The following is a 13,283-nucleotide window of genomic DNA, read 5'->3' as shown; positions in this document are numbered from 1 at the left end:
TAAAACTGAAAGTTGATGGAGAGAGATAGGTGATTATTGGTGCATATGCACGTGGGCATGAAAAGAAAGATCATGAGAGGCAAGTGTTTTGGGAGCAGCTGAATGAGTGTGTTAGTAGTTTTGATGCACGAGATCAGGTTATAGTGATGGGTGATTTGAATGCAAAGGTGAGTAATGTGGCAGTTGAGGGAATAATTGGTATACATGGGGTGTTCAGTGTTGTACATGGAAATGGTGAAGAGCTTGTAGATTTCTTTGCTGAAAAAGGAATGGTGATTGGGAATACCTGGTTTAAAAAGAGAGATATACATAAGTATACGTATGTAAGTAGGAGAGATGGCCAGAGAGAGTTATTGGATTACATGTTAATTGATAGGTGCGCGAAAGAGAGACTTTTGGATGTTGATGTGCTGGGAGGTGCAACTGGAGGGATGTCTGATCATTATCTTGTGGAGGCGAAGGTGAAGATTTGTAGAGGTTTTCAGAAAAGAAGAGAGAATGTTGGGGTGAAGAGAGTGGTGAGAGTAAGTGAGCTTGGGAAGGAGACTTGTGTGAGGAAGTACCAGGAGAGACTGAGTACAGAATGGAAAAAGGTGAAAACAAAGGAGGTAAGGGGAGTGGGGAAGGAATGGGATGTATTTAGGGAAGCAGTGATGGCTTGAGCAAAAGATGCTTGTGGCATGAGAAGCGTGGGAGATGGGCAGATTAGAAAGGGTAGTGAGTGGTGGGATGAAGAAGTAAGATTATTGGTGAAAGAGAAGAGAGAAGCATTTGGACGATTTTTGCAGGGAAATAATGCAAATGAGTGGGAGATGTATAAAAGAAAGAGGCAGGAGGTCAAGAGAAAGGTGCAAGAGGTGAAAAAGAGGGCAAATGAGAGTTGGGGTGAGAGAGTATCATTAAATTTTAGGGAGAATAAGGTGTTTTGGAAGGAGGTAAGTAAAGTGCGTAAGACAAGGGAACAAATGGGAACTTCAGTGAAGGGGGCTAATTGGGAGGTGATAACAAGTAGTGGTGATGTGAGAAGGAGATGGAGTGAGTATTTTGAAGGTTTGTTGAATGTGTTTGATGATAGAGTGGCAGACATAGGGTGTTTTGGTCGAGGTGGTGTGCGAAGTGAGAGGGTTGGGGAGGGTGATTTGGTAAACAGAGAAGAGGTAGTGAAAGCTTTGCGGAAAATGAAAGCCGGCAAGGCAGTGGGTTTGGATGGTATTGCAGTGGAATTTATTAAAAAAGGGGGTGACTGTATTGTTGACTGGTTGGTAAGGTTATTTAATGTATGTATGACTTATGGTGAGGTGCCTGAGGATTGGCAGAATGCTTGCATAGTGCCATTGTACAGGGGCAAGGGGGATAAGAGTGAGTACTCAAATTACAGAGGTATAAGTTTGTTGAGTGTTCCTGGTAAGTTATATGGGGGGGTATTGATTGAGAGGGTGAAGGCATGTACAGAGCAGCAGATTGGGGAAGAGCAGTGTGGTTTCAGAAGTGGTAGAGGATGTGTGGATCGGGTGTTTGCTTTGAAGAATGTATGTGGGAAATACTTAGAAAAACAAATGGATTTGTATGTAGCATTTATGGATCTGGAGAAGGCATATGATAGAGTTGATAGAGATGCTCTGTGGAAGGTATTAAGAATATATGGTGTGGGAGGCAATTTGATAGAAGCAGTGAAAAGTTTTTATCGAGGATGTAGGGCATGTGTACGTGTAGGAAGAGAGGAAAGTGATTGGTTCTCTGTGAATGTAGGTTTGCGGCAGGGGTGTGTTATGTCTCCATGGCTGTATAATTTGTTTATGGATGGGGTTGTTAGGGAGGTGAATGCAAGAGTTTTGGAAAGAGGGGTAAGTATGCAGTCTGTTGGGGATGAGAGAGCTTGGGAAGTGAGTCAGTTGTTGTTTGATGATGATACAGCGCTGGTGGCTGATTCATGTGAGAAACTGGAGAAGCTGGTGACTGAGTTTGGTAAAGTGTGTGAAAGAAGAAAGTTTCTCAACTTTCTTGTGAATAAGAGCAAAGTTATTAGGTACTACAGTAGGGTTGAAGGTCGAAGTCAATTGGGAGGTAAGTTTGAATGGAGGAAAACCGGAGGAAGTGGAGTGTTTTAGATATCTGGGAATGGATTTGATTTGGCAGCGGATGGAACCATGGAAGCGGAAGTGAATCATAGGGTGAGGGAGGGGGCGAAAATTCTGGGAGCCATGAAGAATGTGTGGAAGTTGAGAACATTATCTCAGAAAGCAAAAATGGGTATGTTTGAAGGAATGGTGATTCCAACAATGTTGTATGGTTGTGAGGCGTGGGCTATGGATAGAGTCGTGCGCAGGAGGGTGGATGTGCTGGAAGTGAGATGTTTGAGGACAATATGTGGTGTGAGGTGGTTTGGTCGAGTAAGTGGTGATAGGGTGAGAGAGGTGTGTGGTAATAAAAAGAGTGTGGTTGAGAGAGCAGAAGAGGGTGTTTTGAAATGGTTTGGTCACATGGAAAGAATGAGTGAGGAAAGACTGACCAAGAGGATATATGTGTCAGAGGTGGAGGGAACAAGGAGAAGTGGGAGACCAAATTAGAGGTGGAAAGATGGAGTGAAAAAGATTTTCAGTGATCGGGGCCTGAACATTCAGGAGGGTGAAAGGCGTGCAAGGAATAGAGTGAATTGGAACGATGTTGTGTACCGGGGTTGATGTGCTGTCAGTGGATTGAACCAGGGCATGTGGCGATGGGAATGAATAAAGGCAGATAGTATGAATTATGTACTTGTGTATATATGTATATGTCTGTGTGTGTATATATATGTATACATTGAGATGTATAGGTATGAATATTTGTGTGTGTGGACGTGTATGTATATACATGTGTATGTGGGTCCGTTGGGCCATTCTTTCATCTATTTCCTTGCACTACCTCGCTAACGCGGGAGACAGCGACAAAGCAAAATAGAAAGGAGAAAGTTAAGAGTTGAGTTCATAGAGGTATTCAGAATCGTTAAAGGCTTTGATTATCTTAGTCAAATGAGCTTCTTCAGGATGGATTCATCTGATTTCTTTAGTATGCAAATGTTTTACTATGAATGAAGAAAGTACATTTTCTTCAACAGGACTGTTAATGTATGAAATGATTTACCAATTGGGGTAGCTGAAAGGAGAATAGATACACTTAATCATAGATCTATTATTTCACTTCAAATCCATGACTGACATTATTTGTGCCTCCATAGCTATATGAAATGTATACAAGTCTTCCCTCTTTGAAAATCTATATGTCTTTCTAATTCTATTACACTAATCCATGAGTTTCTGTTCTCTGCCACTATAACAAAAAGCCTTGTTAGGACTCAGTGATCTATTGCTGTTTGAATCAATTTGTATTCATATGTATTTTGTATTCATTTGTAATTGTGATGTTTTGAAATCAAATGGAGGGAAATAAATGACCCTTAGATGGAAGTATAGGAAGAAATGGCATTACTGCTTCCCCTTTATGAGCTGCTGCACAGGTCCAAATTGAGAGAATATATATGTTCAGGTTGAGAAAGAGAACAAATACTAGAAGAGGAAAGGGAGGGAAAGTGAGTTGAAGTATGTTATGTGGAATCATCAGCAGATGAATGAATAGGATTAGAACATAGATCATTCCTATGAGTCCACGGGGAAAATGAAACACGATAAGTTCCCAAGTGCACTTTCATGTAATAATCACATCATCGGGGGAGACACAAGAGAGAAATATAAGTCAGTTGATATACATTGAAGAGACAAAGCTAGGACGCCATTCGGTAGACATGTTTACATGTACAATCACATGTTTACCAAATGGCTGTCTTAGCTTCGTCTCTTCGATGTATATCAACTGACTTATATTTCTCTTTTGTGTCTCCCCTGATGATGTGATTATTACATGAAGTGCACTTGGGAACTTATCGTGTTTCATTTTCCCCGTGGACTCATAGGAATATCTTGATTACGCACAAAATTATGATCCTTTCCAACATAGATCATGTGTTGAGAGAGACAAGAAAGTGGACGATAGGATAGAACCCTTGGGAACACTGCCATTAATAGGATGGGAGGGGAAGTTGCTATATCATCAACTACTGCAATGAAATGGTCTTAGATGAAACTATGTATAAAGGAACAGAGAGAAGCAGAAAAACCATAGGAAGGAAAATTAGAAAGCAAAGGCTCATGCCAAATCATGACAAATACTTTGGATATGTCGAGAGTGGTGATAAAAGTTTCACCAAAATCTTTTTGAGAGAAGAGAACCAAAGGTGAGTTACATAGGAGAGGATGCTGATTTGTATTGATCTATAAGCATACTGTACATTTCTTATTAGTGAAGGGGATAATTTTTGAACTTCTGTTTTGAATGGTCCTTTACTTTTTTTCACATTAATAGAGTACCTTAGGATTCTTTTCCACGTTGTTGATATCTTTCTCTTCATTAGTCCTTTGTTCACTTCTGTGCAAGTCCATTTATTCTTTGTCAGCATTCTCAGTTTTTTCATTGTATCTCTATCTTTTCCATGCTTATTGTTGTTTTCTATTCCAGTCTCTCCTGTTCAATCACTATTTTCTTTTTCTTGATACCCTTTTTGTTTCCCTATATTTCCTTTAGATTGTTAGTGAACCCTCAGTTTTTTTTATCATTTCACAGAATGTATCCTTTCAGGAAATGTAGTCATGTTGGTGTTCACTAATTTATTTAAGAATATCATTCCAGTTTATATCTCTATCATCTGTTTGCAGTTTGTTTTTCACATAGTGAAAATTTAGGTCGTGTATAGCAGGAAAACCATTTGATTTTTTTACAATATTTGTTAATTTTGTGTTTTAGTTTTGTGCATCATGTGTATTTTGTATTATTTTGTAATTGTGATGTTTCGAAATCAAATGGAGGGAAATGAATGACCCTTAGATTGAAATATAGGAAGAAACTTCATTACTACTTCCCCTTTCTGAGCTGCTGCAAAGGTCCAAATTGAGAGAGTATATATGTTCAAGTTGAGAGAGAGAACGAGTAAGGAAGGGAGGGAAAGTGAGTTGAAGTATGTTAAGTGGAATCATCAGCAGAGGATTGAAGGGGGTTAGATCATAGATCATTTATTGAGAGACAAGAAAGTGGACGATAGGGTAGAACCCTTAGGAACACTGCTGTTAATAGGATGGGAGGGGAAGTTACTTCATCATCAACTACAGCAGTGAAATGGTCTTAGAGAAAACTATGAATGAAGGAATTGAGAGAAGCAGAAAAACCATAGGAAGGAAGTTTAGAAAGCAAAGGATCATGCCAAATCATGACAGATACTTTGGAAATGTTGCGAGTAGTGATATAAGTTTCACCAAAATCTTTCAGAGAAGAGGACCAAATGGTGAGTTACATAGGAGAGGATGCTGATTTGTATTGATCTGTAAGCATACTGTACATTCCTTTTTTAGTGAAGGGGGATAATTTTTGAACTTCTGTTTTGAATGGTCCTTTACTTTTTTCACATTAGGAGAATACCTTAGGATTCTTTTCCACATTGTTGATAAATTTCACTTCTTCATTAGTCCTTTGTTCTCTTCTGTGGAAGTCCATTAATTCTTTGTCAGCATTCTCATCTTTTTTATTGTTTCTCTATCTTTTCCATGCTTATCGTTGTTTTCTATTACAGTCCCTCCTGTTCAATCACTATTTTCTTTTTCTTGATACCCTTTTTGTTTCCCCATATTTCCTTTAGATTGGTAATGAACCCTCAGTTATTGTTATCATTTCACAGAATGTATCCTCTGATGAAATGTAGTCATGTTGGTGTTCACTAATTTATTTAAGAATATCATTCCAGTTTATATCTTCTATCATTTGTTTGCAGGTTTGTTTTTCTCATAGTGAAAATTTAGGTCATGTATAGCAAGAAAATCATTTGAAATTTTTCCAGTATTCTTTTTGTAAATTTTGTGTTTTAGTTTTGTGCATCATATGTATTTTGTATTTATTTGTAATTGTGATGTTTCAAAATAAAATGGAGGGAAATGAATCAACCTTAGATTGAAATATAGGAAGAAACTTCATTACTGCTTCCCCTTTCTGAGCTGCTGCACAGGTCCAAATTGAGAGAGTATATATGTTCAAGTTGAGAAAGAGAATGAATAAGGAAGAGAGGGAAAGTGAGTTGAAGTATGTTAAGTGGAATCATCAGCAGAGGAATGAATAGGGTTAGATCATAGATCATGTATTGAGAGAGACAAGAAAGTGGACGATAGGCTAGAACCCTTAGGAACACTGCCAGTAATAGGATGGGAGGGGGAAGTTGCCTCATCATCAACTACTGCAATGAAATGGTCATAGAGGAAACTATGTATGAAGGAACAAAGAGAAGCAGAAAAACCATAGGAAGGGAGTTTAGAAGGCAAAGGCTCATGCCAAATCATGACAATTACTTTGGAGATGTCGAGAGTAGTGATAAAAGTTTCACCAAAATCTTTGAGAGAAGAGGACCAAAGGTGAGTTACATAGGAGAGGATGCTGATTTGTACTGATCTATAAGCATACCGTACTTTTTTTTTCTTTAGTGAAGGGGGATAATTTTTGAACTTCTGTTTTGAATGGTCCTTTACTTTTTTCACAGGAGAATACCTTAGGATTCTTTTCCGTGTTGTTGATAACTTTCTCTTCATTAGGCCTTTGTTAACCTCTGTGCAAGTCCATTAATTCTTTGTCAGCATTCTCAGCTTTTTCATTTTTCTCTATCTTTTCCATGCTTATTGTTTCCTATTCCAGTCCCTTCTGTTCAATCGTTATTTTCTTTTTCTTGGTACCCTTTTTGTTTCCCCATATTTCCTTTAGATTGTTAGTAAACCCTCAGTTATTTTTATCATTTCACAGAATGTATCCTCTCATGAAATGTAGTCATGTTGGTGTTCACCAATTTAAGAATATCATTCCAGTTTATATCTTCTATTATTTGTTTGCAGTTTGTTTTTCTCATAGTGAAAATTTAGGTCATGTATAGCAGGAAAACTATTTGATTTTTTTACAATATTCTTTTTGTTAATTTTTTCTTTTAGTTTTGTGCATCATGAAAAACTTGTGCACAGACACTGATTTTTATGCAGTTCTGTATTCAAATTTTATATTTTGCAGTTTTTTCATTCTCCATGATATCCATGTTTATGCATATATTTGTTTTTATGACTTATACACCCACATTTTGTCTAAACTCTTTGTAATTCATATTTTGTTTTGATTACCTCCTGAAACTGACTAGTTTATAGCAATGGAACTTGCTGTATAATGTTTTCAAAAGAATATCCTTATATATTCATATAAAGAGGTGATGACTTGTTTTTGTTTTGTTGTATGTGTCAAACATTGAGTTAGAATCTTTGGTTTCATATGTCAGGGCTTTTGTGTCATCCCAACTTTTCTCAGGTTACGCTGGTCACATTGGTGATGCAAGTCTTCCATGATCATATATGGTCAAGCCAGGCTGAGGCAGCAGTGGTAGCAGCCAGTAAATGTGTCAGTCAATGGGCAGCATTTTGTATGGCTCGACAGGCATCAAGGTTCGTGAAGAGATTTAGGCTTACTTTTGTCATTTGAATTATTGCATTTTCTTCTACACCTTCGAAAGCATTAAAAAATTATCTGGACTTACACCATTTCCTGCTGTACTTAGGTTGAGTTCTGTGTCTGGCTTGAAATAGTATGTTTAGCCATCTTAACAACATAGTCATGGTGAGTGAACTTAGCATGAGTTGTAATTCAAAGGAACTGTAAGTCATGCAACCTGTCTTTGGAGTTACTAAGTGAGCCCTGTATGCAAAGCATTATGAGGTGACTAGTGTGATGGTGTGACGGAGTGTCAGCGAGTGTGATGATGATGTAATTGCTGAGTGGAAGTTATTGATCGACAAGAATGACCAAGCTGAAGCTCACAACTAATGAAATGTGGTTAGCTAAGGGTGAGAGATGTAAACCTCACTAGAAGACAGGGTTTAAAGGTTTCTAACTCCAAGGGATCCAAGAGACTCTCTGACAGCCCCAGGGACAAACTCTAGAGAGAAACTGTTTTCCATTTTTCAAATTCACTTTTTTTATTGTTCAAATCTTGACACTTAATTTTCTCTTGGTACTGAAAAGTCTACATCACATATTGTTTAATTGCACAAAATAATGGAACACATTTGCGTAATTGTGCAGTGGTCAGGTATAAGTCTATGGTTTTTTGATTGTCATTGTAAGATTTGATTCTTACAGTGTTGACTCTTCACATTTCACCTGTCTTCCTTAGTAATGATTATGCATTTCATTCAGTATCTTAAAAGAACTCTTTGCTGTTTTGTAGTTTGTAATGCAAAGATTGATTTCCATTTTTGAACTGATTGAAGTAACTAAATAGCTAAGTGTTTCTTCCTGAATCATCAGACTTGTTTAATTCCATATGAGGTGAATAATGACAACCACTACTTAGTTACTTTTTATAGTAATCTCATACTTATTTGTTTTTAATGGAGAGGGAGTTTGATACTTATGGGGTCCCATCACATGAACATTCTTTACTATCATATACTCTTTTAAACCTCTATATGCTATCCACATTTACTACACCCTTGTTCAGTTTATTCTGTTCATCCACCACTCACACTATGAAAATACTTTTTACATCTTTTCCTTAATAAGTTTCTTGCTTAATTTCTTGCTGTGTCCTCTAGTCATTCCATCTCTTCAACTTTCAAGTAACTGTTCATAGTGTGCATCATCAGCTGGTTCAATGATTTAGAAGTTGTTATCAGAACACCTGTCACTCTTCCTTTTTCCATGGTGGGCAGATATATGGCTTCTGGCCTTAACCTGTATCTTAGCTATATTATATCTGGTACCATCTCTGTTGCTTTCTTCTGTATCTTCTCTGTTGGCTCTTTGTGCTTTTTTTACATTTGATGACTACATTTTAGAAGCATATTCTAATATTGGCTTTATGTAGTGAATAAATTGCCATTTTCTGTTATGTGAATAATGATGTGCCATTTGTATATAAACTAAAAGTGTTTAACACTGCAGTGTTGTCATCATTGTTGTATTGTTGTGAGACCTGGTTTGCCTTGAGTCCTAAGTGAGTAATTAGTCATTATAACCAATTAGTAAAATGCTTTTTAGAGGAAAGGAAAAATACTTGTACTAATTTATGTTTGGTTGAGTCTGGAATACCACCCGTTCAATTCCTTATGTGTAAAAAGAGAACCTTATTCTTAAAGTTACGGTCACACGATATGGATGAACCATTCATTTATGTATATGACTTGTGTAAAAGGTATAACACGTGAAGGTTTAGATTTATTCAGAAGGCAATGGATTTTGATATTGCTTCTGACCCTCTAGAATTGATTAAGAACTCAATAACAAGCAAGCATTTTTCAGCCACTAAATATGCTACATATGGGTCAGGTACTAAACCCCAAACTCTTGTTGCATGATGTTTACTATAGTAAAGATTGTATACCATACCATGCCCATATGGCATTTTCAAGATTGTGTTTGATGTCTCATAATCTGAAAATAGAAAATGGTAGATGAAGCCAAACATCACTAGAACAAAGGCTTTGTGTTTGTGATCAAGGTAAAGTTCAGGATGAGACTCTCATTCTGCTAAAGTGTACCATATCTAATGATTTTCAGAGAAATTCTGCACTACTAAATTTTTCATGAATGGCCAGTTTGTTAAGCGAGGGAGCACACTGAGATATGTTGTGTAAATATGTTTATAAAGTCTTGCATATGGAGAGACTCACTGGGTATAGAAATAATTGTTAGTCCTCTTCTCTTTAATGTATTCATTATTTCATGTGGACGAAAACTTTTAGCTACTCCTTCCTTTGTTCTTGTCCTCTCGCCAATGCCTGAATTTACTTCTGAGACATTCTGAAACCACTCTTCCCCTTTACCCTTGAGGTTTGTTTCACTCGAGCCAAAACATTCAGGTTCCTTTCCTCAAACATACTACCTATCTCTCCTTTTTTCTCACCTTGGTTACATCCACACACATTTAGACACCCCAATCTGAGCCTTCGAGGAGGATGAGCACTCCCCACATGACTCCTTCTTCTGTTTCCCCTTTTAGAAAGTTAAGATACAGGGAGGGAAGGGTTTCTAGCCCCTGCTCCAACCCCCTTTAGTTGCCTTCTATGACCCGCAGGGAATATGTAGGAAGTATTCTTTCTCCCCTATCCCCAGAAGTTGTGGGAGTATATGATAGAGTGTAAGAAAGTAAACTCTAGATTGATATGGGTAAAACTGAAAGTGGATGGCGAGAGATGGGTGATTATTGATGCCTTTGCACCTGGTCATGAGAAGAAAGATCATGAGAGGCAAATGTTTTGGGAACAGCTGAGTTAGTGTGTTAGTAGCTTTGATGCATGAGACCAGGTTATAGTAATGGGTGATTTGAATGTGAAGGTGAGTAATGTGGCATTTGAGGGTATAACTGGTGTACATAGGGTGTTCAGTGCATCAAAACCACTAACACACTCATTCAGCTGCTCCCAAAACACTTGCCTCTCATGATCTCTCTTCTCATGCCCAGGTGCATATGCACCAATAATCACCCATCTCTCTCCATCAACTTTCAATTTTACCCATATTAATCTAGAATTTACTTTCTTACATTATATCACATACTCCCACAGCTCCTGTTTCAGGAGTAGTGCTACTCCATCCCTTGCTCTTGTCCTCTCACTAACCCCTGACTTTACTCCCAAGACATTCCCAAGCCACTCTTCCCCTTTCCCCTTAAGCTTCGTTTCACTCAAAGCCAAAACATCCAGGTTGCTTTCCTCAAACATACTACCAATCTCTCCTTGGTTACATCCGCACACATTTAGACACCCCAATCTTAGCCTACGAGGAGGATGAGCACTCCCCGCGTGACTCCTTCTTCTGTTTCCCATTTTAGAAAGTTAAAATACAAGGAGGGGAGGATTTCTGGCCTCCCACTCCCGTCCCCTCTAGTCGCCTTCTACAGCACGTGAGGAATGCGTGGGAAATATTCTTTCTCCCCTATCCCCAGGGATAATATATATATATATGTATTTATTTTATTTATATTTTGCTTTGTCGCTGTCTCCCACGTTAGCGAGGTAGCGCAAGGAAACAGACGAAAGAATGGCCCAACCCGCCCACATACACATGTATATACATACACATCCACACACGCAAATATACATACCTATACATCTCAATGTACACATATATATACACACACAGACATATACATATATACACATGTACATAATTCATACTGTCTGCCTTTATTTGTTCCCATTGCCATCTCGCCACACATGGAATAACAACCCCCTGCCCCCCTCATGTGTGCGAGGTAGCGCTAGGAAAGACACCAAAGGCCCCATTCATTCACACTCAGTCTTTAGCTGTCATGTAATAATGCATGTATATATATATATGTATATATATATATATATATATATATATATATATATATATATATATATATATATATATATATATATATATATATATATGGATGGTATTGCAGTGGAATCTATTAAAAAAGGGGATGACTGTATTGTTGACTGGTTGGTAAGGTTATTTAATGTATGTATGACTCATGGTTAGGTGCCTAATGATTAGCGGAATGCGTGCATAGTGCCATTGTACAAAGGCAAAGGGGATAAGAGTGAGTGCTCAAATTACAGAGGTATAAGTTTGTTGAGTATTCCTGGTAAATTATATGGGAGGGTATTGATTGAGAGGGTGAAGGCATGTACAGAGCATCAGATTGGGGAAGAGCAGTGTGGTTTCAGAAGTGGTAGAGGATGTGTGGATCAGGTGTTTGCTTTGAAGAATGTATGTGAGAAATACTTAGATAAGCAAATGGATTTGTATGTAGCATTTATGGATCTGGAGAAGGCATATGATAGAGTTGATAGAGATGCTCTGTGGAAGGTATTAAGAATATATGGTGTGGGAGGCAAGTTGTTAGAAGCAGTGAAAAGTTTTTATCGAGGATGTAAGGCATGTGTACGTGTAGGAAGAGAGGAAAGTGATTGGTTCTGATTGAATGTAGGTTTGTGGCAGGGGTGTTTGATGTCTCCATGGTTGTTTAATTTGTTTATGGATGGGGTTGTTAGGGAGGTGAATGCAAGAGTTTTGGAAAGAAGGGCAAGTATGCAGGCTGTTGGGGATGAGAGAGCTTGGGAAGTGAGTGAGTTGTTCGCTGATGATACAGCGCTGGTGGCTGATTCATGTGAGAAACTGCAGAAGCTGGTGACTGAGTTTGGTAAAGTGTGGGAAAGAAGAAAGTTAAGAGTAAATGTGAATAAGAGCAAGGTTATTAGGTATATTAGGGTTGAGGGTCAAGTCATTTGGGAGGTAAGTTTGAATGGAGAAAAACTGGAGGAAGTAAGTCAGTTGTTGTTTGCTGATGATACAGCGCTGGTGGCTAGTGGCTGATTCATGTGAGAAACTGCAGAAGCTGGTGACTGAGTTTGGTAAAGTGTGTTAAAGAAGAAAGTTAAGAGTAAATGTGAATAAGAGCAAGGCTATTAGGTACAGTAGGGTTGAGGGTCAAGTCAATTGGGAGGTAAGTTTGAATGGAGAAAAACTGGAGGAAGTAAAGTATTTTAGATATCTGGGAGTGGATCTGGCAGCGGATGGAACCATGGAAGCGCAAGTGAATCATAGGGTGGGGGAGGGGGCGAAAATCCTGGGAGCCTTGAAGAATGTGTGGAAGTCGAGAACATTATCACTGAAAGCAAAAATGGCTATGTTTGAAGGAATAGTGGTTCCAATAATGTTGTATGGTTGTGAGGCATGGGCTATGGATAGAGTTGTGTGGAGGAGGGTGGATGTGCTGGAAATGAGATGTTTGAGAACAGTATGTTGTGTGAGGTGGTTTGATCGAGTAAGTAATGTAAGGGTAAGAGAGATGTGTGGAAATAAAAAGAGCGTGGTTGAGAGAGCAGAAGAGGGTGTTTTGAAAATGTTTGGGCACATGGAGAGAATGAGTGAGGAAAGATTGACCAAGAGGATATATGTGTCGGAGTTGGAGGGAACGAGGAGAAGTGGGAGACCAAATTGGAGGTGGAAAGATGGAGTGAAAAAGATTTTGAGTGATTGGGGCCTGAAAATTCAGGAGGGTGAAAGGTGGGCAAGGAATAGAGTGAATTGGATCGATGTGGTATACCGGGGTCGACGTGCTGTCAATGGATTGAATCAGGGCATGTGAAGCGTCTGGGGTAAACCATGGAAAGTTGTGTGGGGCCTGGATGTGGAAAGGGAGCTGTGAT

The 13,283-nt window shown here is 38.5% G+C and overlaps 1 protein-coding gene across 2 annotated transcripts in view; it reads left to right on the top strand.

Moving 5' to 3' along the window:
- defl (Integrator complex subunit 7) overlaps window positions 1-13,283 on the top strand; it is a 180,755-nt gene that overhangs the window by 110,782 nt on the left and 56,690 nt on the right. For both annotated transcript variants that reach the window (XM_071675335.1, XM_071675334.1), the window contains exon 12: window positions 7,411-7,544. In XM_071675335.1, coding sequence (XP_071531436.1) covers window positions 7,411-7,544 — 134 coding nt within the window. The remainder of the gene's footprint in view (window positions 1-7,410; window positions 7,545-13,283) is intronic.

The sequence above is a fragment of the Panulirus ornatus genome, chromosome 20, assembly GCF_036320965.1.
Source record: "Panulirus ornatus isolate Po-2019 chromosome 20, ASM3632096v1, whole genome shotgun sequence".
NCBI lineage: Eukaryota > Metazoa > Arthropoda > Malacostraca > Decapoda > Palinuridae > Panulirus > Panulirus ornatus.
This window is presented reverse-complemented; position numbering and strand designations above follow the sequence as displayed.